The sequence below is a fragment of the Hippoglossus hippoglossus genome, chromosome 22 (genome assembly GCF_009819705.1).
Source record: "Hippoglossus hippoglossus isolate fHipHip1 chromosome 22, fHipHip1.pri, whole genome shotgun sequence".
Lineage (NCBI taxonomy): Eukaryota > Metazoa > Chordata > Actinopteri > Pleuronectiformes > Pleuronectidae > Hippoglossus > Hippoglossus hippoglossus.
This window is the reverse complement of record NC_047172.1, coordinates 15,916,200-15,941,554: the sequence shown is the minus strand read 5'-3', so window position 1 is coordinate 15,941,554 and position 25,355 is coordinate 15,916,200. Positions and strand designations below refer to the sequence as shown.

Genomic DNA, 25,355 nt, shown 5'->3' with positions numbered 1-25,355 from the left:
TGCACTTTTACCTTATTTCACAAATTCTGGTCGATCTGAAAATGAGGTTAATCAGTTTCATGTCAGCTTGTTGACATGTTGGGGGCACTATAGGCTGCCAGTTGCCAGGATGACGAGCTGCAGCGTATGAATTTTGACATGTTCAAATAACACACACAATGTCAGGCCTGTCAGTGTGGAGGAGGTACGAGTTTGTTTGGGGGAAAGGTGTGGTAGAAAATATTTTACGGGCTTGGGGATTGATGTTGGGGAATTTTTGGAAAAGAGGAGAGAACAGAAAGTATTAAAAGGTATAAGCTTTTCTTGGCAGCAGCTTCTGAGGACAGAATTGGCTTTTCAAATGACTTTCCAGCGCTGCCGGCGACACTCTACAAAAAGTTCCTGGAGCTATAGGAACGGGCGCTGTCGAAAAAATAAGCACTTAGTGGAAGAAGAGCAAAGCTCGGAGAAAGAAAAAAAAAGAGCCGTAAATCAAAGGGAAATTGAAGAGAGAAAAATGTTGGAAGAGGGAAGAAGAGAGGAGAGGAGAGTGCTCCCAGGCAAATCCTTGCCAAATAATTCATTTCTGACCTCCTTAGTAAGTAAATTTGCTAAATAAATAAGAGCAGCGCTTGAATGTCAAGAACGGAGGATGCTGCCTGTGGCGCTTTGTCGCTCGCAGTCTTGGCAGTGCTGCGGAGCGCTCTGCTTTCATTAGATGGGCAAAATAAATGGCTTCTCCTCCATCCATCCTGAGCTGTTTGATGTTTGAGAAGGAGGGGAGGGAGAAGAGTAGCTTTTCTCTGGATTTAATATGTTAAAAGCTGTCCTTTTATTTTTTTGTGGAGGACTTATTCTGGTCTCCCCTCTGTCTGTGCATGTGTTTGTCTGTGTGCTGAGTTGAGTCAGGAGTTTGGAGGAGCTATGAGCCCAAGCTGCCCTGAGAACAGATTGGGTCCATATATAATTCATGGCCTCCAGCCGATCCACTCCATCCTTCCATCCAGCAGCCTCTCTCTTTTTCTCTCACTTTCTTCTCCACACTCTTACCGACACACACACAGCCGAGGGATCGATAGGGAGGGCCGCTCAGCCATCACACACTCCTGCAGTCCCAGCACTTCTGCTGTCTCGTCCAGTTAGCAGCGCTGGGAGGCATCGGCGCGGCCTGTCACCGCGAATGAAGGACAAAGACGCTGCCACTTCTAGAGAGACACCGTCAGCTGGTTGGCTGGCACCTCGTAACCATGGCGTCCCCTTGGCAACAGCACACACCCTGCGCATGAACACAAGGACACACTCATACACACACACGCGCACACACACACACACACACACACACACTCTGCCCACGGTGTGATAGTGGCCTTCTCTGATGCCCTTCACACATGTGGACTGAATAACAAGAGGAGAGAGATGGTTGTGTGTGTGCGTGTGTGTGTGTGTGTGTGTAGGATTAGGGAATAAAACAAGGGTGTGTATGAACAATAGAAAAGTAGTTTTCCTTTTGAAGTGTGTGACCACAGTGTGTTTAATTGATGCATTTCCAAGGTGTGTGATGATGGCTTTTCCGCCCTCAAAGGCCAATCATTATATATATGTCGTGTCTGTCTGTCTGTCTGTCTGTGTATGAACTGTGATGCTGTGTCAAAATTCTGTAACTTTTCAAGAAAACTCGGGTGAGAGTTTTCCAGCCCTGTTTCTTTCTCACTTTCTCCTCAGGCCACTCCGAGACAACAAACTGAAAGAACCCTGGCCTGATGGTGTTTGGATAGTTTGTGTGTGTGTGAATGTGTGTGTGTGTTCTCTCAGCTTATTCTCATGGAACAGCGATTACCTAGCTCTGGGGCCCTGAGCTGAAACTACCCCCACCCCCAGCCAGTCCACCAGGGACCCATGCAAACCCTACTCTGGCTTCTCGGGCCCTAGTTTCCCTCCCTCCATCTTTCTCTCCTTTCTTCCAAGGCCTCCACTCCCTCTGTTTCCATCCCTCCTCTTCTTTCCCCCACTTTCTCTCTCTCCTTCCCTTCACTCACTCTTTCTCTCCCTCTCTGCTGCAACAGGATGCTTTTTTCTTCCCCAGCACAAAGGTGCCTGAGAGCAAGATGAATGTGCTGTGCCGGGTTTTTTTTTTTCTTCCCCCGATAGCGGCACATGCATATATTAAGTGTGATTAAACGCTGTGCAGTGCCTCCATCAAGTGCTTTCTAATGGGCTTTTTTATGACATGAATTAGTCATAATGGGAGAGTGCCACAGTCGAAAACCTCCAACCACTGTTGTTGTTGTTGTTGATTTGGATGTTTCACTATTCACACGAGAGCTTGTGCTTATATTCCTCAAGGTGGGTGAGGGGTGTTTTTACATTATGGATGGATAAATGAGCTCCACAGGCATGTGGCATCTCTAAACTTATTTTTCCTTGCCGGCTTATCATTTCTGTCTTTTTGTGTGGCGTTTGCATGCAGAATACATTTCCGCTCGCGAGAGAAGGTGCAGCGATTAAAAGGTAAATTTATTTCTGTGTCTTGACTCACTCCGAGCTTTTTAGGGAACATGTAGGCAGCAAATGAAGGAGTCTATACTTTCCCTCATTATAGGGAAATGGGGCCAGATAAGTGTGGATTTGGTGCGAGCTTGTTTCTTTGCCATGGAGCTCCCCTGTGCACCTCGGCCCCCATAGAGGGATTACATATGTATCATCAGCCGTGCTCTATGACTAATTACATCTGTGAGATGAGATTATGGGGAGGTTTACCAAGCCGATCCCTCCTCTTAGGCTATGTGTATCGGTTCCAACATGAGGTATTATGATTTGTGTCTTTGAGTGTGTGAACGAGAGAAAGGTGCCAGTTAGGAGGGAATTGACTGACATAAATCCGCATAGTATTTTTTGTTTTCGTCCACATAAAACTGTGCTGCAATTTGTGCCAGATACTCCTCCATCCTTCCTTCCTTCCGGCTCTCTTTCCATCCTTTCCTTCCTTTACATTCACCCTTGCTCCTATTTGACGTCCTCAGCTGTCGTCCTCAGCTGTCGTCCTCATTTCCTCTCCTCTCCTCTTTTCATCCTGCTGTCTCAGGCTTCCACCTGCTTTCACTTATTTTCTTGATCTTTTAGGCCTCTCTTTCTCCCTCTGTTCATCTCTGTGTCTTTTCTCTCCATCTGTCTCCCCTCTTTTTTATGTGGTTGTCCAGGAAATAATCTTGAGTCAGCAGGAGATAGACCAAATTGTTCCCAACATGGTGTTCCCTTTCAGCCTCCATGTCACAGGCTTTGGCCTGCATGGCATGCAACGATAGACTCTGCCTTCAATCACACACACACACACACACACACACACACACACACACACACACTCACACCGTCTCTCTCTCCCACACAAACGCGCGCACACACACACACACACACACACACACACACACACACACACACACACACACACACACACACACACACGAATGGCTAGCATTCAGCAGGTTGCAGATAAGCCCCTCTGATGTCACTTGCATCACCATGTGATGAGCTGCCTGAGAGAGAGGGGGGAGGCTGAGGGAGAGAGATTGAGCGGGATTGATTTCTGCTGTCACCATGGTAACAAATAACATGATCCTCTCCAAAAGCACACCTTAATTAGTTAAATTATGACTTGTGGGAGAGGGAGGCGGAGGGGGGAGGGAAGGGCAGATTTGTGGAAGGGGAGAGAAAAGAAGGGAGGATAGAATATTTATTTTGTTTTTTCTAATGCTGCACGAAATCGTCAATCTTTTGGAAGAGCTGTTTGCTGTATGTTGCTTTTTATTGTGACTTTCAGATACACACGCCACATGGTTTATTCAGTAATGTCAGAGTACATACTGCCAGATATCATCTCTGTACGAGTTTGTGACTTCTGTTCTTCTGCAGTGTTCCTCGTTACACACTTATGTCTCCACAGCCTGCCATCACATTATGGAACTAATCATAAATCATCTCTTCCATATCCACTTCCATCTTTCTCCTCTCTGTGTGGTAGGCAGGGCAGCTATCCAGGCCCCGGCATCAGCCAAGCAAGCACTATGGCCACCACCGTCCCCTACAGCCAGCCAGCAAGCAACAACAGCTCAGCTATGGGTAACGCACAAGGTCCAGCCTACATGCCGCCTTCAGGTATTCAGCTCATGCCAATTCACTTTCATGGCTGATATTGTGCAAGGGTATATTTCTTTTAATATATGTAAATGGGGCACAGGTAATACAATATAAATCTGTGATGCTGACAACAGCTGTGGTCCCAAATGCAGACTAGACACGAGGAAAGTTCCAATAAATAGTCTTATCCAAAAAACACAAAGGCTGAAGGGAAGAAAAACACGGCTTGATCCTAAACTCATAAAGATCACATCAGGAACACTGACAGGGGAAGATGTACCGGCAATAGGAAGGGGAAACATGGGGATTAAACACATGAGTAAACAAGACGGAGGTGAAACTAATAAGGGAAGGGAATCAAGACAGAAAGTAAAGTGAGAAAGACCCACAAGGAAAAACACTTCAAAGTAAAACAGGAAATAAAGAACTCAAAGTGCAATCACGGCTATTGTGTCAAGACAAATTAGCCTCTGGGTCCACAGCCAATATTTTGGGGCTTCCAGTGTCAACAGCGGATATCCAGGGGAAGACTAACTGTGTGTTCACATGCTCCTCGGAAGGTCCAATTTCCTGAGTTGTGAAGTCGTTGTTCCGACTTCGGTCTGTTCAAAATTGCAGACTTTCCAAGTTGTTGTTCTTCCGAGTTGAGATGACGTTCACATGCATTTTCCCTATTGGGAATACATTTTTCAGATTATTGCAACATGTAAACGCATACAACCCGTCTTCCGTTCCCCGTACACTGTTTACAGTCTGACTAGTTTCTTTTATCAGACGTGTCGAACATTTCTCCACACAAAACACAAACAGTGGTACTTTTTGTAGGTGTTAAAATTAATGAAAGCCGTTGGCCATTGCATGTGTTCCGCCACTTGGTCAAACTAAAAGCAGCAACAAGATGGTTTCCGGCCTAAAATCTTGTCCCTCACCTACAGATTCTGCATATTGACATGACAAACCTGTTTCTCGAGGTTACCAAGACACAAGAAGATTATTAGTCTGTGACATAAAAGGTCCATACAACAGAAACTCTTTTAAAAAGATCCATGACAGAAACACAATTCCAAACAAATAATCACAAGTTCACAAAAAGGTCAAAAAAAATAAGACACTGGGACAGAATCATGACAAATGCAAAAGAAATGTCAAAATTGGAAGCACCCAAATATTTGGAAAGCACACACCAGACAATGGAGAAATGTTGGTTAAATTATTTCTGTTTAACTTGACCCCATAGATAGAAGCTGTCAGCCTCCTACAGCCACATTCAACAGCTATGTATAAAAAGAGGCTGTGAATGTCGATTTGAATTGAGAAGAACCTGTTGAATAAGCAATCACGGTCCTCCGGGTTCATTTTAGACAGTATAATGGTATATTGAATATATAGCAAAAGCAGCTCCGAATCATTTCCATTCAGAGACAGAGAAACAGAGAGGGGGGCAGAAGGGGCAGATGTCAGTGAAAGGCCAAGAAATGAAGAGTTCTCTCTGATACCAGTTATTCTCTCTGTGCTGTTACTTTGTCTGTAGTGCTGGCGCTCCAGTGAGCAAAGATTAATGTGGTGCATCGCTCCTTCTCTCAGCCCTTCACCCTGTTGCATTGTTGCTAAATGCAACTCGGAGTAGCACCATGGCTCCAAAAATGAAAGGCACCTTTTATTTAAAACCAAATATCAGAATGCGTGACATTTGGAAAACTTCAAAGAAATTAGAGCACCAAGGTTCCTCCTAACTCATCTGGTTTGCCCCTGGGCACGGGTAAAAAGCCATTAGTTTTCCCACTGTGCAGCAGCACAAGGGAGGAATAAAGAGGAGAGCCTTGTATCCAAGGACCCCCTTCTTTCTGTTGATGAGAAATATGCAGCCTCGCTCTATTAAAATTAGTCTTAACGATCTTAACTCTTCTTGAATTAGAAACCTCATGAAGGCGCACAAATGTCTTTGAAAACAGAAACAAGTCTCCCTGTCAGCCAGCGTCTCTTGAATGCTAACCTTCCCATTCTGTCACCACTTTTGAATATGTGCGAACATGTATGATTTCTCCCAAACTGAGGATGTGCAGCTAGCGAGAAGAGAGCACTGGCTTGCTTTTTTGTGTGGGTCTTATCTCATTCTCTTTCTATGGCTTTCCTGAAGCAGCAGTCTTTTCATATGTCCCTTTCACAATCTTCCCTTTGCAGGCTCTAGAGGGGCCTTGAGAAGAACCGAAAGAAAGAATGTAATAATTCAGCTGCAGAAAGACATTAAAACATTTCACAATGTCTGACTTTGTCTATGACATTATACGAACCATTATCCAGTAGCCTTCACTGCACACAAAGAAGGCACCACACATTTAAAGGAGTTAAAGCATGTTGAATCAACCATACTGTGAAAACATGCAAAGTTTGCCCCTGCGTTCCACTGTGGTGAAAGAACACCTATTGTGAATTTGTTTTTAACAAAAAATATTTGGTTTATAGGAGATAGTTTTGTTACAGCCAAATAGTAAAAGTGCTTGTTAGCATTTGTGAAAAGTTTAGTACAATCATCTCCTGTAACTGTTTTCTCATTCTTGGTGAAGGAGCCTTGGCGATGTCAGGGGACGGAATGATGAGCCCGGATGGGAAACCCAAAGTGGACGTGAAAGATGACACAGGCCCCGTCAACGAGCCTCCCAAACCAAAGGTTTGACCTCCTCCCTCTTACCCTCTCTTTGTGTTCTTCTTTTCTTTTTTCTCCTCAATCTCCTAATGAAGCAAACCAGATCGAATCAGCATATGCTGCCTCAGCACAGTGGGCTGATCGCTGTTGTTTTCCCACCATATTTAATGATTTGTTTAACATTTACCATTCCTAATGTTTTCATCTCTTTGTTTTTGCCCCCAGCTCTCTCTCTACTCGCTGATGTCTTGGCAGCACCAAGTTGCAAAAAATAAAAGAGAGAAAGAGAGGGCTCGCCATCCGCAGTACACACATGTACATACACACATTTAAACGGAACGCGTAAATGCTGTGCATACACAAACACACACAGGCACATAAACATAAAGACAAAAATCTGCACTCTGGCCTTTCTACTTCCTCACAAACACACACCATCCTTCTTTTAAACACTACTTTCTCAGTGTCTCCACACACATACACACACACACACACACACACACACACACACACACACACACACACACACGTACGTCTCAATTCACAATGCTGACTTCTCATTTTGCCCCACAATTGCTGCTCGGCTTGGCTCAGCTCAGCAACAACAGAACTCTGCTCTTTGCTCTTTTTTACTCCCTCCCCTTGTTTTTGTTTAACAACCTCTCTCCCACATAGACACACAAATGCACGCACACGAACACACACACACGCGCGCTTACACCTCCATCACATCCACTACACATCGTTTCACTCCAAATCCCTGTCTTTTCTTTTGCTGATTAGGGTAGTAGGGCCTTTTGAATTATTTAAGGCAGTCAGAGCAGCCAGAAAGTCCCCCAGTGCTCCCAAAAGAGATGATCTGTCTGCCAAGAGAGAGGGAGAGACGGAGAGAGAGAGAGATGGGGGGGGGGGAGTGGGTTAGAGACAGAGAGACGGAGGGGAAAGATAAGGTTTTGCTGACATGAGCATTCTGTACACAGACCAGAAGCTCTTGTCAGGCTGTCTCAGTCTCTTTCACTCTCACACACACACACTGTTTGCATCTAACTGGGTCTATAAGTGTAGAAATACCAGAATGTGTTGCAATACTGCTTTGCATTTCCAACGTTAAAATGAAACTTAAAGCTGTAATATGTAACAATTCTTAATTATAATGATATATATTTTGTTGACTTATGATCTGACATTACTCAAAATGTTCCCAACAATGTTAAAACCCAGAGAAATCTACATTTTCACTCAGTTGGTCGACCTTTGAATTGAGTCATATCGACTTTACCAGGGGCTTTGTCCGTCTCTGTTGTAACTCATAGTTACTTGCAGCATAAAATGAAACAACATAATATAGCAAATGAAACTAAACGTTACATGAATACAACTTCAATACTCAACCACATCCGTGAACATGATTTGCGCCTAAGTCACGTCAGGTAGATTTTCATTGACAATGGTGGGGACGACAACAACTCCCATGATCCCAAGCTGCTTCGTCATCAAACTAGGTTTTATTATTGTTTTGATTGTGAAACCCAGCGTGGCCAAAATTACAAATTGTCATTTAAACATAGTAAAATTGCTTAATGATGCTTGTCAGTAAAATAGTGTGTTATCACTCGCACTTCAAGATGTGAGCAGAATTTTGGCTAAGCAGGTTTATACGAGTTGTTTATGACTTTATACAAGGATATTAAAAGTGTTTAAAGCCATGTTTTTGTAAGGTGGTTTTATAAAATTATATTCTAAAAAGGTGAAAAAAAAATTGTGCAGATGTCAAAATCTTAAAATGGAAATACTCAACAGTGGAACCTCCTCAAATATCTACTTAAATACAGTAATTTATTTACTTGATGTACTTTCCATAAACAGTCCTATGACCATACACACACACAAGTTATTTGAGGTTGTCTGCTGTTGCTGTCTCAGTACTGAACACAACATTGTGTCAAACTGATACTGAGGAAGTGGATGAAGAAACCGAACAGAGAATAATGTCCAAAGATAATTAAAGTCCTTGGCTCTCTTCTTCTCTCTCTCTCTCTCTCTCTCTCTCTCTCTCTCTCTTCACCAGCTACAGGACGGCTACAGCAACAACAACAGCAGCAGCAGCAGCTCCCAGCAGTGTGTGTCCCAGCCAGCGACACCAGGCGGCGCCTTGCCCGTGCCCTCCCCCCTCTCCCCCAGCCCGGCCAGCTTGTCCTCCTATCACGGGGACGACAGCGACAGCATCAGCAGCCCACCATGGCCACTCAAGACCCCTTCTAGCCCCGTAAGAACAAGACACTGACACTGTTGGTTGGATGTGTGACAAAAGATCTGGAATTACATTAATATTTAGACACAAAGACCAAACAAAGGACAATAACCGCTTAGTTTGATTAATTTGTGTGCGACTAGAGTATTATTGTGTAATTACTTGATCAAAAGCTGGTTGTTAGACCACAAAACTCCTTAGAAACCTGGGCTGAAGCCAGACGTTGCTATGTGGGATGAAACTTTGTCCACCAGTTTAACCGTGAGGATATGAATGTGCAGTAAATTAACTTATAATAAAAAACAGACTGTGGAAAATGATCTAAAGAAGTGTTTATTTTTGCTTGGTCACTCAATCCACAGCAGCCTACATCAGAATGTGTAAATATAGGATGAAGCAATAGGATACAGCAAAGAAAAATAAACCGTATAATAGACTATATATATATTAGAATATATAGAATACACTGTGTGTGAATGCATCTAATTAGCACATGTAAACTTATGTAATTTTTACATCTTGTGCTTACATTACAACACTTTTATAAATAAAAGGTTGAATTCTTAAATCAAAGTTTTTCTCCTTTCCTTATTTCCTCTCTCTGTCCCTTCTTAGAAAGCCAACCCTAACGCCTCCTCCCTCAGTGGGGAGCGAATCACGCGCCTTTTTGAGCTGGGTGTGGAGCCAGAGAGGCGGGGCTGGGTGGAACGATACCTGACCTTCATGGAGGAGAGGGGCACGGCCGTCTCCCAGCTGCCCACTGTGGGCAAGAAGCCGCTGGACCTGTGGAAGCTCTACTTGGCTGTCCGTGAGATAGGAGGCCTCGCCATGGTAATGTATAGGCGACGTGCTTAAAGATGATGGAGATAACAGATATGAATTTAAGTATTTTTAGCTGAACATAAAGTCACATCCAATAAAGTCCTTCCACCCTAATCATTTGCATTTGCTACTCAGTATTCTACAGCATATGCACTCCGGCAGCATGGCATATGGCGAGCTTTTAAATGTTAGGAGATGCTCGAGAGAATGAGATTCATGAAATATATCTCGGAGAACCTACAGTGTGTTCCTGAAAATGTCACAACACACAAGCTCTGAGCAAAACTCCATGGCTGTCAAAACCTGTGTGATTAAAAAAAGTATTAAAAAATATGTTAAGCTTTATGTGCTTAAATTGGCAGAGTTGACAGGAAGCCAAGAGAAAACAAGAGATAACATAACGCACACGACTTCAAGTATGTGGACACAAGAAGATTACACATCATATTCCACAACCGGAGGCTTTAATCTGTGACTATAACAGCCTCCGCTCTTCCACAACAATATGGAAACTACCTGCAGGCATTTGCAGCCATTCACCCATGAGAGCATCTGTTAGGTATGAGCAGCGATGTTGTGTAAGGGAACAAGTCCTGACCTCCTCCAAACTGTCGTATTATTTGAGGTTGTCGAATTAGGATTTCTCCTAATTGGAATTTGTTGCAGTATTAAAAGCATGTGGTCCACATACCTATGTTAATATATAGTTTATTGCTTTTTGCTGTTAGACAATGCAAAAATAATTTGCATTACTCATGAGTGGCCTACAGCTCTGTGGCTTTAGGAAATATAAAACTATTAAATGCCCCCCTATAGACTTGATTATCAACTCCACCAAGCAGGTTATGTTTTTTCGTCTGTGTTTGTCCCGTTGTTTTGTCTGTTATTTAGCAGGATTAAGACAAAACTACTAGATGGATTACCACAAAACTTGGTGGAATGATGCAGTTCAAATCAGAAAAAAACCCATACATTTTTCCTGCGGATCCGTATCGAGGATCAAGGAATTTGTTTTAACTTTCTTTAACATTGTGAAATAGGGCGTTCTCCAGCATTTTAGTTGATTTCTTAGACAATAAATTGGGCTTGTTCAGAGGATGATGTCTATGATTTTGCGCAATTTGGCACAGATCCAAATAAAAATCTGGATCTATTGAATTTAAATGTGGTTTCATGAGGGGACTGTTGGGCAGATGTATGCACTATACTTAGTGCTATTCTAGTTTGGATTAAATTTAGCCGGCTGTGTTCAACTATACTCCAACCAAAATGACAAGTTTGAGGCAGATTCTACTTGGATACATCACCTTACCCTAAAATCCCACTGCCAGTCATTTAACATCTCCATATCTTGTCTTTCTCCCAACCCTCAACCACTCAGGTAAACAAGAACAAGAAGTGGCGTGAGCTGTCCACCACGCTGAACGTTGGCACATCGAGCAGCTCCGCCAGCGCCCTCAAGAAGCAGTACATCCAGTATCTGTTCGCCTACGAGTGTAAGATGGAGAGGGGAGAGGAGCCGCCGGCGGACAGCAGCAGCAGCAGCGGCAGCGGCAGCGGCAGCAGCAGCATGGCTGGAGGGGAAAACAGGAAGCAGGTCAAGATCCAGCCACCGTCACCTGGTAAGGCCTGATATCAGAGCGCTGGGTTTTTCCAACGACTCCAGTTACCCATCTGTCAGCAGCCAAACAACAGGTGCTGATGATCAAAATACAGGTGTCAGGAAGCATCAAAGAAATCTGCATCCATGGCAATGTGGCTTCCCACAACACTACAATAAAGGCTGTGCAGCTGTGTCCAAAAACTGTAGCAACTTGGATGACTGGGAAGTGGCACAAATATTTAAATAATAATATTAAACTATGAAAATATTTGCAGGTGGAATAAACAAATAGACTTATTTGTCCTAAACAAATTGTTGCGGTTCATTTTGTAACTAATCAGCTTTCAGGTTGATTTAGCAAAGAAACAGAAGGTAGAGTTATTAGCTTGAGCCATGTTGTGCGAGCTGCTGTGCGAGCTTGCCAAAATCCAACTAAAAGGGTTATATTATCTTACCACAACATCTAAAAAGATTTAACAGGAAATCACATCATAAATCCACCGCGTCAACTCCCTGAACCTCCTGTGTGACACTCGAGATAGCACTAACCACAGACCTCTGTTCCCAGATCAGATTTTCTCCTCATGTCTTAAAGAAATATGTGTATATAAGTGAGGGAGGGTGGTTTTTAGTATTATTTTTATCATTATTTTTGTCATGTTTATTTGGTTCTGAATCGTATATATTTATTTCACACATATTTTAAACATTTCATTATATTAGGATTAGATACTGTTTAGTAGACAATACAGTAAGTGGACTGTGTTTATATAGTGTTTTTACAGTCTTATCGACCAGCTGGACCAACTTACAGAGACAAGCAACCATTCAGCCGCACATTCTCACCTACAGTCAAGTTAAAGTTTCCAACTAACCTAATCCCAGGCCCTTTCTACACAATTGCAGATAACAGTTATTTTCCCTCTGTTTTAAAAAAAATAAAAATCTGTCCACACGACCATTTTTACAAAACTAGGCCCAAAACTCAGAGGGAAAAGTTTGTTTTGCCAAATATCCGCGCTAGTGTGGACAGGGTGTCAATCTGCATGTCTTTGGACTGTGGGAGGAAGCCGAAGTGACATACATACAACAGACATGGTGAGGAGATACAAACTCCACACATTATGGGAGCTGAACCAGAAATCTTCTTCTTACCTGTTTACCTATAAATAGGATTTCGGTCCATCCATCTGTGAGATTTCCCTCAATACAATGCAAACTAATTGGATTTAGTTTGAGGCAACTGTTGATAAACCTCAACATGTACATGGTGGATACCACTAGTGCTTCTTTGTTTTCCCTTGAACAGTTTAATTTACTGTTCAGCCGCTAAGTATTAGATTCATTATTAAAAATAGCACCCAGGGATGCCATGTGATAACATGAACACAACTTAAAACCCTTAGAGATTAATGAACATTAACACTGTTTTGATGAGATGATTCTTAGTTTAATGAAGGTGAGCTGCAATACAATCACCACTTGCACCTCAAACCAGGGACTTGCCTTTATTTGATTACAGTGCTTGAGAGGTTAAGTAATATTGTTTTTTTCTGGCGCAGCACCGCAACACAATGGGTGCTTTTATTTTTGTTTCTGTATATTACCTGTTCACACTCTGTGTCTCGGTGCACAATTATGATGTGAGCACCGGGAGCGGAGAGTGAACGAGTTGGAGCGATATGGAGCAGTGAGGTCACGTCTCTAATTTGCAGCGGAGATGAGAAAAATGACCCTGGCTTTTAAATAGAACATCTGAGCACTTCACCTGCCGGAGACACTGCAGATTGCTTTTCCTGGTGGGTGGGAAAGAGCATGTGCCTTCATTTGCATTCACACACACATGCACATACATACAGTGAACATGAGCAACACACGAGCACACAGTATGCTGTTTATAAACACACATAAATTATAATTCAGGCCCCTTTCATCTACTCAAGGGGATCTAAACTACTCAGTTTGAGAGTCTCACATCAGCTGATGGAACCATGCTACACACAGCTAGAGACGGCGTCTGCATTGTGAAATATGGAAAGGTTAATACATGTGATGTTTGGGCTGCTTTTTGGAAATGCAGCACTCAACTGTAGACGGCTTATGCTGCAACACTTGATTATAGTGATATTTTCTCTATATTTTTGGTATCATCTGCATATGTATGAGTGGGTGGTCCTCCTGACAGTTGAACCCCTTCGGTTTTGTAGTACTTATTCATGTTTTCTCTACAAGGCTACTTGTTAGTAGAAATACAAAACATACCTGTATTTGAAGGGAAATTCCTGTTACAACTTGGGTCTTACTTTCAGATTTTGCTCACTATTCTTAACATTGTCTTCGCTCAGTTAGCTGCTCGCAAATGTAGCTTTAAAATATCACCACGTGATTTACTGAGCAGGAACATCAGGAAATTAGAAAAAATGTAGTTAAATGATCATTTATTAACACTTATGCTTTTTAAAGTCATCCCTCCTTTCCGAGGCTCTCCAGGGAAATAGTCATTATGTTTTATTCAACCCTAATCATTAATACATTTTCACTTAAGGTTTTCCCTCCAATTCTTCAGATTATATAGCCACTGATGTCTTGTTTACAATTTGCATGTTTCTGACTGCTTGTGTTTCTTGCGCCAACTATAGACTTGATTGCTCCAACAGACTCTGTGTTTGCAATGTTGCTTCATCATTATGGCCAAGCTTACAAAGATAACGTATTCCTAATATAGATACAATTTTTGTTTCATTATTTAAATAAATTTTCTTTATTTCTTGTGATATATATCATTCAAGTGATTGTATTCAATCGAATAACTACATACTTAAAATGTGTGTATTACATTTATATCCCAACATATTTATAATAGTAGACTTTTAAGATAATATAAACAACCTGAATGATTAGCACTTTTTGTCCTGTTAAATAGTTACTGATACTTTTAACTTGAACACAGAAGTCAACATACAAACAATACTTGCACAATCCAATTCTAAAACTTTCTCTGCTAATTCATTCATGAAGCGAGATCAATACCAAAGGTTCACAAGCTAAAAAATCCCATCCATTCCCTCTGTCTTGTGCTCTCTGTGCTTCCCTGCTCCAAACTGTCTCACTGACACCGTGCCAGCCTATATATAGACTGACAGGCCAGTGATGTCACAGAGGGAGCTTGTCCAGCGGGCTGGTGGGGAGAGTGTGTGTCTATGTGTGTGTGTGTGGTGGTGGTGGTGGAGGGGTGTGTGGAGTGATTAATGAGAACTGGAATGTAGAACGTAAACAAACTCGACCTTGCCGTCACCTTTCATTCACAAACCTGGTTCAGCTGACTGACTTTTTTTTTTTCTCCTCCTCCTCCTCTCTCCCCCTCCTCCCCTTAACCACTACCACCCGTCTGGATTATGTCACCCTCTGACACACACACACATACACACACAGGCTCTCGTGCGCACACACATCAAACGTCAGCCATATGCCTCTTCCACAAGCACTTTTTTTTTTACCCTCATTGCCTCCTCTGTCATTTTTTCCCTCTTTTCTAAATATGGAACAGAGGGCACTTAAGTTCACGCTTCCCCTCTGTCTTCATACCCCCACCCTCTCCGATATTATGCATTTGTCTGTCTGCCCTCGTGCTCTTGAGGAATTGCGGATCTCCTAACCTTGTCTAACCCCGCCATGGTTTGGACTTTTCCACTCGTGCGTGAGGGTGTGCATTCATATTTGTCTGAAGTGGGGATGTCCCAGGAAGTGAAGAATCCTTAATGCTCCCTGGCCTCTCGTTGCCCCCTCTCCGTTCCCTCCTCATCGTCATGGGATAACCATCTCTCCCTGTGTCTGTCTCTCTCCCGCTCTCACTTTCTCTTTCTCTCCATCTCGTATGATATAGAGGCAGGGGGTATCATTGAATTATTCAGAATTTGCATGAATTTTTAAAGCTTAAGTCTTTCTTTTTTTCTTGTGGAAACGTGCTGCGCGGGGAAAGGCCACTGAGGCTATTCCAGAGAATGCCTTCTTAGCTAAATGCTCATTAGTATACTTTCATATTCTCTCTTTCTCCGTCTTTGTCATCTTTTAGCCGGAACGCTCCACGTTTTCCATTAAACCTGCTTCTGAGAATTTGTATCTCTTGGTTTTATCTGGCAAGAAGGGATGGTGGGGGGGTTCTTTGTGTGGTGGGCTCTTGTAGCTCAGCACTCCATAATTTTCTCGTCATCAGAAGTGAGAGATTCACAGAAATATGGTGTCATAACAAGAGAGCACACTAACCCAGTGTTAACCTCCAGTTTGGAGTCTGTGTGAGGTGGAAGTATTTTTCCTAGGAGGAGGTCATCAGCACCAGCTTCCTCAAGGTCCTCACTCATGCATTATTTATGGGATATTTGCTTAGGTATTAGCCTTGATTTTACCATAATGGTAGATATATATATATATATATATGTACACTATATTTTCTTCAGATACATTCGTGCCCCCCAGCTCAGGCCTCCACATGAACCCCTCATCCACCCGATGGCAGGCGTAAATAAAAACAGCTCAAGCTTCTTCAAACAGCTTCCAAATAAAGAGCTGGAGTGGGCAATTTCCCCGGAGAAATCCCTTCCTTCTCTTGTCCTCGCTGCGTCCTCTCCTCTTCCTCTGCTGGCCCTTCTTTCAGAGTCCCTCCATTCCCATCTCCTCAGCCCTCATGTCGGATGTTTGCTTAGCCTCACTTCTCATGTCAGTGCTTTGGCCCTAAGTCCAGAGTTATCTCCCTAATACAGCGCTGTGCTGCCGCTACAGGCCCACTATGGGGTGGGGGGGCTGAGGACTGAATGTGTTACTGTTTTTTACAATAAACCTAATTTATAATTTGAAAGAATAAGAATGCGACTTCTGTTCTGTTTCACAGCAAACTCAGGCGGCTCCCTCCAAGGCCCACAGACACCACAGTCGTCTGGCAGCAGCTCCACAGCAGAGGCAGCAGGGGACCTGAAACCCCCCACACCTGCGACCACCCCTCTGGGGCAGGTCACACCGCTGCCCCCCAACAGGTACCACACACACATGCTGCACAACTCTGCTGCTGTTACTACTACAAGTATCAATACTGTTACTGTCCAGTACAAATTATTATTATTATTATTATTATTATTATTATTATTATTATTATAAACAAGCATTCTTAGTTAACGCAGGGTATAAACCTAAGATATGAAAAATGTTCCTTAAAAGACAACTTAAGTGAAGTGAAGCAGGTTTAAGTCAATAGTAAATAACTCTGTTATGTTCCAGATACATCATCCAAACAGTTAGATGTGAGTGTCTCCATGAAGAGGAACAGCTTTGTTAATGAGGCGATTTAGTTGAGATTAAAATGAAAGACTGTATTGTATTTTCTTGCTCTTTATATGATGATTAAAAGTCTCTTCAGTAAAATGTCCTTCACGGTGTTGGATAATTATAAATCGTGACAGATGTGTCTGCAGAGCCTGGCAGAGGAGACCCCGTTCTGTTTGCTTTGTTTGTGATGTTATGTGAGAGACAAACATGACACAAATAAAATGATGAAAATTGGCATTTACCTTAATACAGCTTGACGTACTTGTCAGGTTACTTTACACTTTCATTAGACCACATTTTAATGAATTAATAAATATATTATAATCTTGTTTTTACTCCACCAAATTTAATTGACAACTACAATAATTACTTACTTAATTACTTATCAATCATACAAATTATATTATTATATTCTTAAAATATGATGCATTGTTTAAGATAAAACTAACAGCACATAAAGTCATTAAAACCTTTTTGACTATAACAGCTATAACAATTCTGCAAAAAGTTCTACAGTAATGCATCTGTCATTATATTTCAATTATATAATATCACATTTGACGGAGGTCAGTTTACTTTTATTTTGCTGCTAAATCTTTTATTCTTTTAACGAATGAATTTTGAATTAAATCTACAACAAACTACTTCTACTACTAATTATACACCTATGACATCACTACTAGTACTTTTAGACACTGAAAATAGAAAATAGTTGGAGTTACCTTAAGAATTACTTAAGTCAGAATGACAAGAAATGAAAGAAGGTTGTTCAACTTTAAGTTAACAAGTTATATTAACATAATGGCAAACTTTAGAAAACACTTAATTCATTTGTGCGTCACCAATTGAAGTAATTATTTTAAGTTGTATGTGTGTGTATTTCATATCAAGATTAAACATCTGTAATTTTATCTTATAAAAATGACTATGTCTGAATTCACTCACTACTCACAGTATTATCCACTATATAGTGAGGTTGCCATTTTATAATGCTGTCCAGATTTTTAGTGAGAATTTTTATACTAATGGTCACTATTAAAACAGAAAAGCCTTCATTGAAAAGAACTGAAAGTCGTATTCTCTGTTTATTCATGTGGCAAAATAAACTCAGTCTAATAAGAACCGACCAACATAGATATTACATGTTTTGAATGTGCAACAATCACGTACTTACAGGCAGAGAAAATCAGCAGTGTTATTTTCATTGAGGGGGGGGTGAATGAGACACAACCTAAACAAACACTTATTTTTCAATAATTAAAGTATTGAATGTAAAACCAAGCTTTCCATGTTTTCATTCTGTCCAATCCCTGATCGGCGCCTCTCTCATACATTACCTTCTTCTCCCCTCTCCTCCCTCTCCTCCACACCTTGTCCAGGAGTAGTGTGAGCGTACAGGACCCCTTCTCGGAGGTGAGCGACCCGGCCTTCGTAAAGCGTGCTGCCTCCCTGCCCCCCTCAGCTCCCTACCAGCAGGGCCTCAGCATGCCTGACATGATGATGAGGATGCAGTACGACACCAAGGACCCCTTTGCCGGGATGAGGAAGAGTGAGTGAGGCACACGCTGTGACACCCTTTCACCCCCACGCTAAGGCCTGGACCTGTTTTGTGAATAAGCTGTTGTTTTGTCCCCAAAAAACAGTTTTAATCATGAAATTGTCTCATGCATCCTAAAGGCATTGTTCTTTTGTCTGTCTCGTTTGTCTAATTCATTGTCTCGTGGCCATGTTGTCTCAGATCAGGACAGATGTGTGTGTGTGTGCGTGTGTTTTTGCTCCTAGAACTATGAAAGGAGCTGAGAACTGTTTGTTACACCACACATCCCTTTATTGAAAAACACACCAGCCCGTCTGATGTTCGTGTATCTTAGCCTTCGTCTCATCCTAACTTTGTTAGTTCTTTTCATCCTCCTCGTTTTCAACCTTTCATCCTCTCCACCCCGCTGAGAAGCACCTGTTTTGACCAACTCATGTGATTTAGTTTTCAGAACAAACAGCAGTTTTAGAAAGGAATTGCAGCTCCTCTGAAGGCTGAAGAGAATGGAGTCTGAATGAATAATATGGTGGATGTTAGCTGCATAACAACAGTTAGATTTAATCATGGAACGTGGCGGATATTCATAGAGGAATGCTGCCATCTGCTGGTTAGGAGAAGACATAGTTTGTACTGTTAAAGGAGCAGGTCGCATGCCATAAATATAGATACATTTTTTTAGATTGTGAAATGCATGTTTTCTCTTCAGTTTTGTTCATGATGTTGATATTTTGCCTTCTTCCTGCACAGTGGCTGGAGCTGATCCCTACATACCAGGTCAGATGCCTGGTGGTGGTCTGCAGGACATGTATGGCCGACCCCCATCATCTTTGAGCATGAGCCAAAGATCACAGTATCCGTACGGGCCAGGCTACGACAGGAGGTAGGTTCACCGTCCACCAGAAGAAGATGGTGAACCTGCAATAATATATATATATACTGTATATACCATGAGCCATGAGGCCGGCTATAGTGGTTTTGTTTAATGAGCCTAACAATGTGTTTATAACAGAATTTAAATCAGTGTTGTGTTGTGAGTAAAATGAGGATATCCCTGTTGTGTGATCCTCAGACCAGACCATGTGATGGGGATGGAGGGGAGCATGGGTCCTCCTGGGAGTCAGAACAACCTGGGGCCGTCCAACAGCGAGGGCAGCATGTACTCTGCCAGCAGATACCCTTCACAGCAGAGGTCAGCATCTGCGTTTTCACGGAATAAAAATGTGAAGTAATATCAGATATCAGTGAGTGATTAACTGTATATCCTCTCCCTCCTCGATTTCAGACACGACGGCTACGGTCAGCAGTATCCCAGCATGCCATATGGGATGCATCCATCTGGGATGTACCCACAACAGCAGGTGAGAGGCAGCTCGCACCTCTGCCTGTTAGATGGAAATACAGTAGTCTTACATGAGACAGCCTAGAAAAACGATTCAGCCAATTCTGAACAGATAATGTAAAACAATGTATGAATTCATTATGAATTATTTAAATTTTTACTTACTGAGTTTGATCATGTTCATGAAGTATAATCAATGGTCCATTGATCATTCAATGAGTGTTATCAAAGTAATAGTTGTGTGGTTTATTACTTCTTCTTAGTGTCCTGGTAAAAACAGTGTTATTAAACTGATTGTTCCAATAAAGTATTAGAAACATTCTGAACTGAGTTAAAACCCTATTATAGTCACAGCCACATATCATTTCCACCACAGATGTTATGTCCGTCACTCGCTGCTCGAGGTGCACAGTGGTATTTATTGACAGTTTAAGCCCTTACGCAGTTTTCACCTCAGCTCAGTCAAATTAAGTTAGCTTTAAAGGACAGATGACAACAAATATACATATTAATAACACAATATATAAATATGTATAAAATAAATTGAATAAGGAACACAAACATGTAACATTTTATGTAAGATAAATAAGGAAATGGTTGGGCTGTGTTTGTGGAACTGAGATGGAATAATTTTAGGGGGTTGTTAAGGCACTTGTAGCTTTTCACCATAGCTAGATAATAAATTACAATTTTTCTCAACACTTTTAATAGTTTTACTGCTTTGTTTGAATATAACACATAATATGACCAAAGCAATACAGTGAGAATAAATCTACGAGATCTGTGATAGTAAAACTACTAACAAAAAGATATCTGCTTACATCTCTGCTTCAGCAGGGCTACAAACGGCCCATGGACGGTATGTACGGCCCCCCACCCAAGAGACATGAGAGCGACATGTATGCCATGCAGTATGGTAACCAGCAGCCGGATATGTACAACCACTACAGTGGTGGATACTCAGGCCCTGAACACAGAGGCTTACAGGGACAGTTCCCCTACCCTTACCCCCGCGACCGCATAGGCCCCTCAGGACAGAGCCAGCACAGTTTGATGGGCGGGGGGCCCACTCCTAACCACGCTGCTGATGGGCCCAACATGTGGCCATCCAGGACAGACCTGGGCTATCCCTACCCCAACCGACAGGGGCCGCCATCTCAAATGCCACCGTACGGCTCCATTGGTAGAGATGACATGGACGGGCGGCCTGGGCAGGAGCAGTGGCACCGTCAGTCTCCCTACTTGTCGTCAGCAGGTGGCATGCCGCCCCTGTCCCGCCAGCCATCGTCTTATTCCAACTCCCCATCCATGGCCAACCACCTGCCCAGAGCACCCAGCCCAGGGGCCTTCCAGCGCTCCCTGGACTCTCGGATGTCACCCAGCAAAATGCAGTTCATGTCGCCCATGAAGATGCCTAAGCCTGGGATGGCCATGATGGGCTCACAGGGCGGTGGATCCATGGGTCAGTTTCCTCCCAACCTGAGGAGGGACCTCAACTACCCACCAGGATCAGTGGAGGCCTCCATGCCCATCCTCAAGCCCCGTCGCAAGCTCACCTCCAAGGAGACTGGTGAGTTGGATTCCCATTATTTAGTAAATTCAGTACAGTATTTTGATGATCCAATAAAATACCTTAGTTCAGCAGCACATCTTAAAATAATTACAATGATCTATTCTCTTCAGTGTCCTTTTTATCATTTGGACGGTCTGATCTTTTTTTTTTCTCTCCCTGGTTCTAATACATCCCACTGTTTGAAACCCCAGGTACGCCTGAGGCCTGGCGCGTCATGATGTCTCTGAAGTCTGGGCTGCTGGCAGAGAGCACATGGGCTCTAGACACCATCAACATCCTGCTGTATGACGACAGCACTGTGGCCTCCTTCATCCTCTCTCAGGTAAAACCAGTTCGATGGCTACACCTCGCTGCTGACTGACAGAAGAGATCTGTTTTGAGATCTGTTTAGCACATTGCAGCATGCTGGGACAGGGTGACGACAATGTTTCACTGATTGACCCCGTTCAGACCTGGTATTAACATCCGTCCTGAGTGATACGATTACAAGTGGTCCGCTCTAAGTTCAGATATGAATCCATCCTGAACACTTCCTGAGATCTGATCACTACTTTTGAAGGTGTCATTCTCTTTTGTCCGTTCTCTCTCTCTGTCTCTCTCGCTCAGGCCGACACACACACACACACACACACACACAAACACACTGACACACACACACAATCATTACGTATGTGACTATCTATGTAGAGCGGGGAGTGAGATCGGAACGCACGTGGTCACAGGAGACAGGAGTTGTCCACTCGTGATTCTATCTCTTAGGAAGTATATTAATACCAGGTGTGATGAACAGGGCCTTTAAACTCGTAGATAAATCTTTTCTATAGTGATGTTCTCAAAGATTATTTGAGGGGGAAATATTTTTTCCATAGATTATACATTTCGAGTATGTATAATAACACTGAACTAATGCCCCTCTGCTTCAATTCCTGACACTGATGATATTTTATCTTTGTCTGAGCAGTTGCCTGGATTCCTCGAGCTCATCGTGGAGCACTTCCGCCGCTGCCTGATCGAAATCTTTGGGATCCTGGAAGAGTTTGAGGTGGGAACCGTAGCTCATAAAAACTTTTTGGATCCTCCTCCTAACCAGAAGGAAGAAGAACCCACCCCTGAGCAGGAAACGGACTCTGCTGTTCAGCCTGAGTCAGAGTCAGCCCCGGCAGTGGAGACGCAGGTGGAGCAAACGGGAGGCGTCACAGAGGAAGCTCCAACCGTTGCTGCAGAGCCAGAGTCTGCTGTGGTGAACGGTGAAAAGGAGGAGTGTGAGGCGAGCAGAAAGAAGGAGGACAAGAACAAGGAAGACAGAGAGAAAGAGGGGAAGGAAAAAGAAGAGGGTGAAAAAGGAGCAGAGAGTAAAAAGGAGTCTACGGAGCAGCCTGTCACTGAGTTACAACCTAAACCTCAACAAGCCAGCAAATACGATAAGCTCCCCATCAAGGTCGTCCACAAAGAGGACCTGATTGAAGACATGACAGAGCGCTTAGGTTACATCACTGAGTTCACCAGTGGGCTGCTCCACTGGCAGGCCGGTGGTGGCGACTCCACCGCACACATTCAGACACACTTTGAACCCCGGATTGCTCCACCTGCCAGAGCGGATGAGAAAACAAGAAAAGAGGACAAGCAGGAACAAAAGATGGAGGACGGGAAGAAACAACCACTGAAACACATCACCGCTACCATTGATGATGTTTTGTGTGCTCGTGTTGACGCCCTCTCTTACGCCCACCCTGCACGCTCCTTGCCATCCTACCCCTTCCGGGTGCACCCGGACGGGGAGCAGGACCACATCACCCTGCTTGAGGATGAGCCTCGCTGCCTGGACGAGGCTCCGCTCTCCACAATATCCGCCTGGCAGGACTCGCTGTCCAAGCGGTGCCTCTGCGTCTCCAACATCGTCAGGAGCCTGTCCTTCATCCCTGGCAACGACTTGGACATGTCCCGCCACCCTGCACTGGTTCTTCTCCTGGGCAGGCTGCTCCTGCTGCAACACCAGCACCCGGAGAGGATGAGGTCGCCCCCTAGCTACCAGAGAGACGAACAGCGCGAGCAGGGGCTGTCGAGTAGCAAAGAAGAGTGGTGGTGGGAGTGTCTGAGTCTGCTCAGGGAGAACGCCCTGGTCACACTGGCCAACATCTCTGGACATCTGGACCTCTCCACCTACTCAGACACCATCTGCCTCCCCATCCTGGACGGCCTCCTCCACTGGATGGTGTGCCCCTCCGCTGAAGCCCAGGACCCCTTCCCGTCAGCAGCGCCCCACTCCCTGCTCACCCCTCAAAGGTTGGTGCTGGAGTGCCTCTGCAAGCTGAGTATCCAGGATGGCAACGTCGACCTCCTGCTAGCTACGCCGCCCTTCAGCCGACAGGAGAAACTGTTCACTGTCCTTCTCCGTTACGTGGGACAAAGGAAGGCCCAGGTGTACAGGGAAATGGCGGTGGCCGTCCTCTCCCACCTGGCACAAGGAGACCCCACAGCAGCACGTGCCATAGCCATGCAGAAGGGCAGTGTGGGTAATTTTGTTGGTTTCTTGGAGGATGGCGTTAGCATGGCGCAGTACCAGCAGAACCCTCACAGCTTACTGCACATGGGGCATCCCCCTTTGGACCCGCCGAGCATAAACATGATGTGCAGAGCAGCCAAAGGCCTCTTGGCCATGGCTAAAGTGGAGGAAAACAAAACGGAGTTTGCGCTGTACGAGAGCCGATTATTAGACATCTCCATTTCCTCTGTGCTCAGCGCTGGAGTGGTGACCATTATTTGCCAAGTTCTCTTTCACTTGGGGAAATTATGACAGGAGGAGAGGCAGGACTCGTGTGGCAGACCCTGACAGTGTACAAGAAATTTCTGTGGTTTTCTATTTTTATTTATCGAAATGACAGAAAATGTTTGTTTTTGTTTTTTTAAAGGAGTATCCACATAAACAAAATATATATGTAAAGCGTCTGGGCCCTGTTAAAAAAGTGGGTTCAGGATTTGAAAGCTCAGTTTAATACAAATATTTAATACCTGCTGGTGTCGGATTGCTACGTTAAATTTTTTTGTTTGTTTGGCATATTTGTTTCTGTTTGTTTACTTTTTCAGCCAAAGCTGCCACCAGATGTTGGTGCTGAATTACATGGTTCCTTTTGAGTCGATGAGTCATCGAGATGTTTTTCAGTTTTATAAATGCTAATATACTCATCAACATTTTGTTAATGGAGAGTATTTATTTAAAATGTGACACTGTACAGTAGTTTGAACCTTTTTGCCAACAGTTGTGGGGAAGAGAAATGCTGACTTTTTAAAATGAAATGTATATGTCTCCATCGCTGGAAGATAAAATTGTGCAATAGGACTCGAGCAAGTTGTCCGTTCTGAGAACCAGAAGAAAATGTTAAACTGCAGTGTGTGCTTTAGGCCATGAGGAGGCAGCATTGCACCAGCTAATCAACATGAGAGCAGAGCGTCTGTCAGAGGAAGAAGTGTCTAATTTATCAATCATAGCCTCAACAACTTTCACAGAAGAACTTTGTGTTTCCTAAGCACTTGTGTCATGTCTGTATTTTTTCATCATTGTGTATATAAACCGTTGTACAATGGACGCACATGATTCTTTCAGTCTCTATCAAGCATAGCAACAGATGGGACTTTCTGACTAATATAACAAATGCTTTTATTGTTGGTAAAATTTGTTATTGTTATTATACATATTTTGTTAATGGGGTCAAATATTTGAACATGGCAGATGTAACTGATGTTTCAATGTAAAAAAAATCCTGTATGCATTGTATTATAGCTGAGAAAACAATCGCTTTGGTAATCAAACGTGGAAGTGCCAGGGTGAGAGGATATCTAGGAGAGGTGACATAAGCAACCTGAACACATTTCTGTTTGTTACTGTCCTCCATTCATGTCAATGGGCATATTTTTTTCAATCTAGATAAACGCTCTAAAAGAAAAGTCTGAAAAGACCATTCAAAATGTCCTGAAAGCTCATTGTAAAAAAAACAACTTGCCTTTTTTTCGTATGACTCCATGTCTCTCTTTTATTCAGTATACACATTTATACTCTGTGCTGCACATGTCACAAAATAAATGTACGATGAACATCGTTAAACACCGGAGGCGTTGCATTATGTCCAGACAATCTTAGGCCAATAAAACAAACATCAACTGCT

General features: G+C 43.2%; 1 protein-coding gene across 5 annotated transcripts in view; it reads left to right on the top strand.

Moving 5' to 3' along the window:
- The window catches only part of LOC117755835 (AT-rich interactive domain-containing protein 1B-like), a 176,086-nt gene extending 150,731 nt beyond the window's left edge, over window positions 1-25,355 (top strand). For 2 of the 5 annotated variants that reach the window (XM_034575957.1, XM_034575959.1), the window contains 13 exons: window positions 3,995-4,128; window positions 6,675-6,778; window positions 8,823-9,020; window positions 9,621-9,836; window positions 11,209-11,449; window positions 16,316-16,457; window positions 18,126-18,295; window positions 19,031-19,163; window positions 19,353-19,472; window positions 19,566-19,641; window positions 20,457-21,192; window positions 21,387-21,517; window positions 22,157-23,989. In XM_034575957.1, the coding sequence (XP_034431848.1) occupies window positions 3,995-4,128; window positions 6,675-6,778; window positions 8,823-9,020; window positions 9,621-9,836; window positions 11,209-11,449; window positions 16,316-16,457; window positions 18,126-18,295; window positions 19,031-19,163; window positions 19,353-19,472; window positions 19,566-19,641; window positions 20,457-21,192; window positions 21,387-21,517; window positions 22,157-23,989 (4,234 nt within the window). Of the gene's footprint in view, window positions 1-3,994; window positions 4,129-6,674; window positions 6,779-8,822; window positions 9,021-9,620; window positions 9,837-11,208; window positions 11,450-16,315; window positions 16,458-18,125; window positions 18,296-19,030; window positions 19,164-19,352; window positions 19,473-19,565; window positions 19,642-20,456; window positions 21,193-21,386; window positions 21,518-22,156 lie in introns of all 5 variants that reach the window. The other 3 variants (XM_034575958.1, XM_034575956.1, XM_034575960.1) reach the window with 3 other exon arrangements.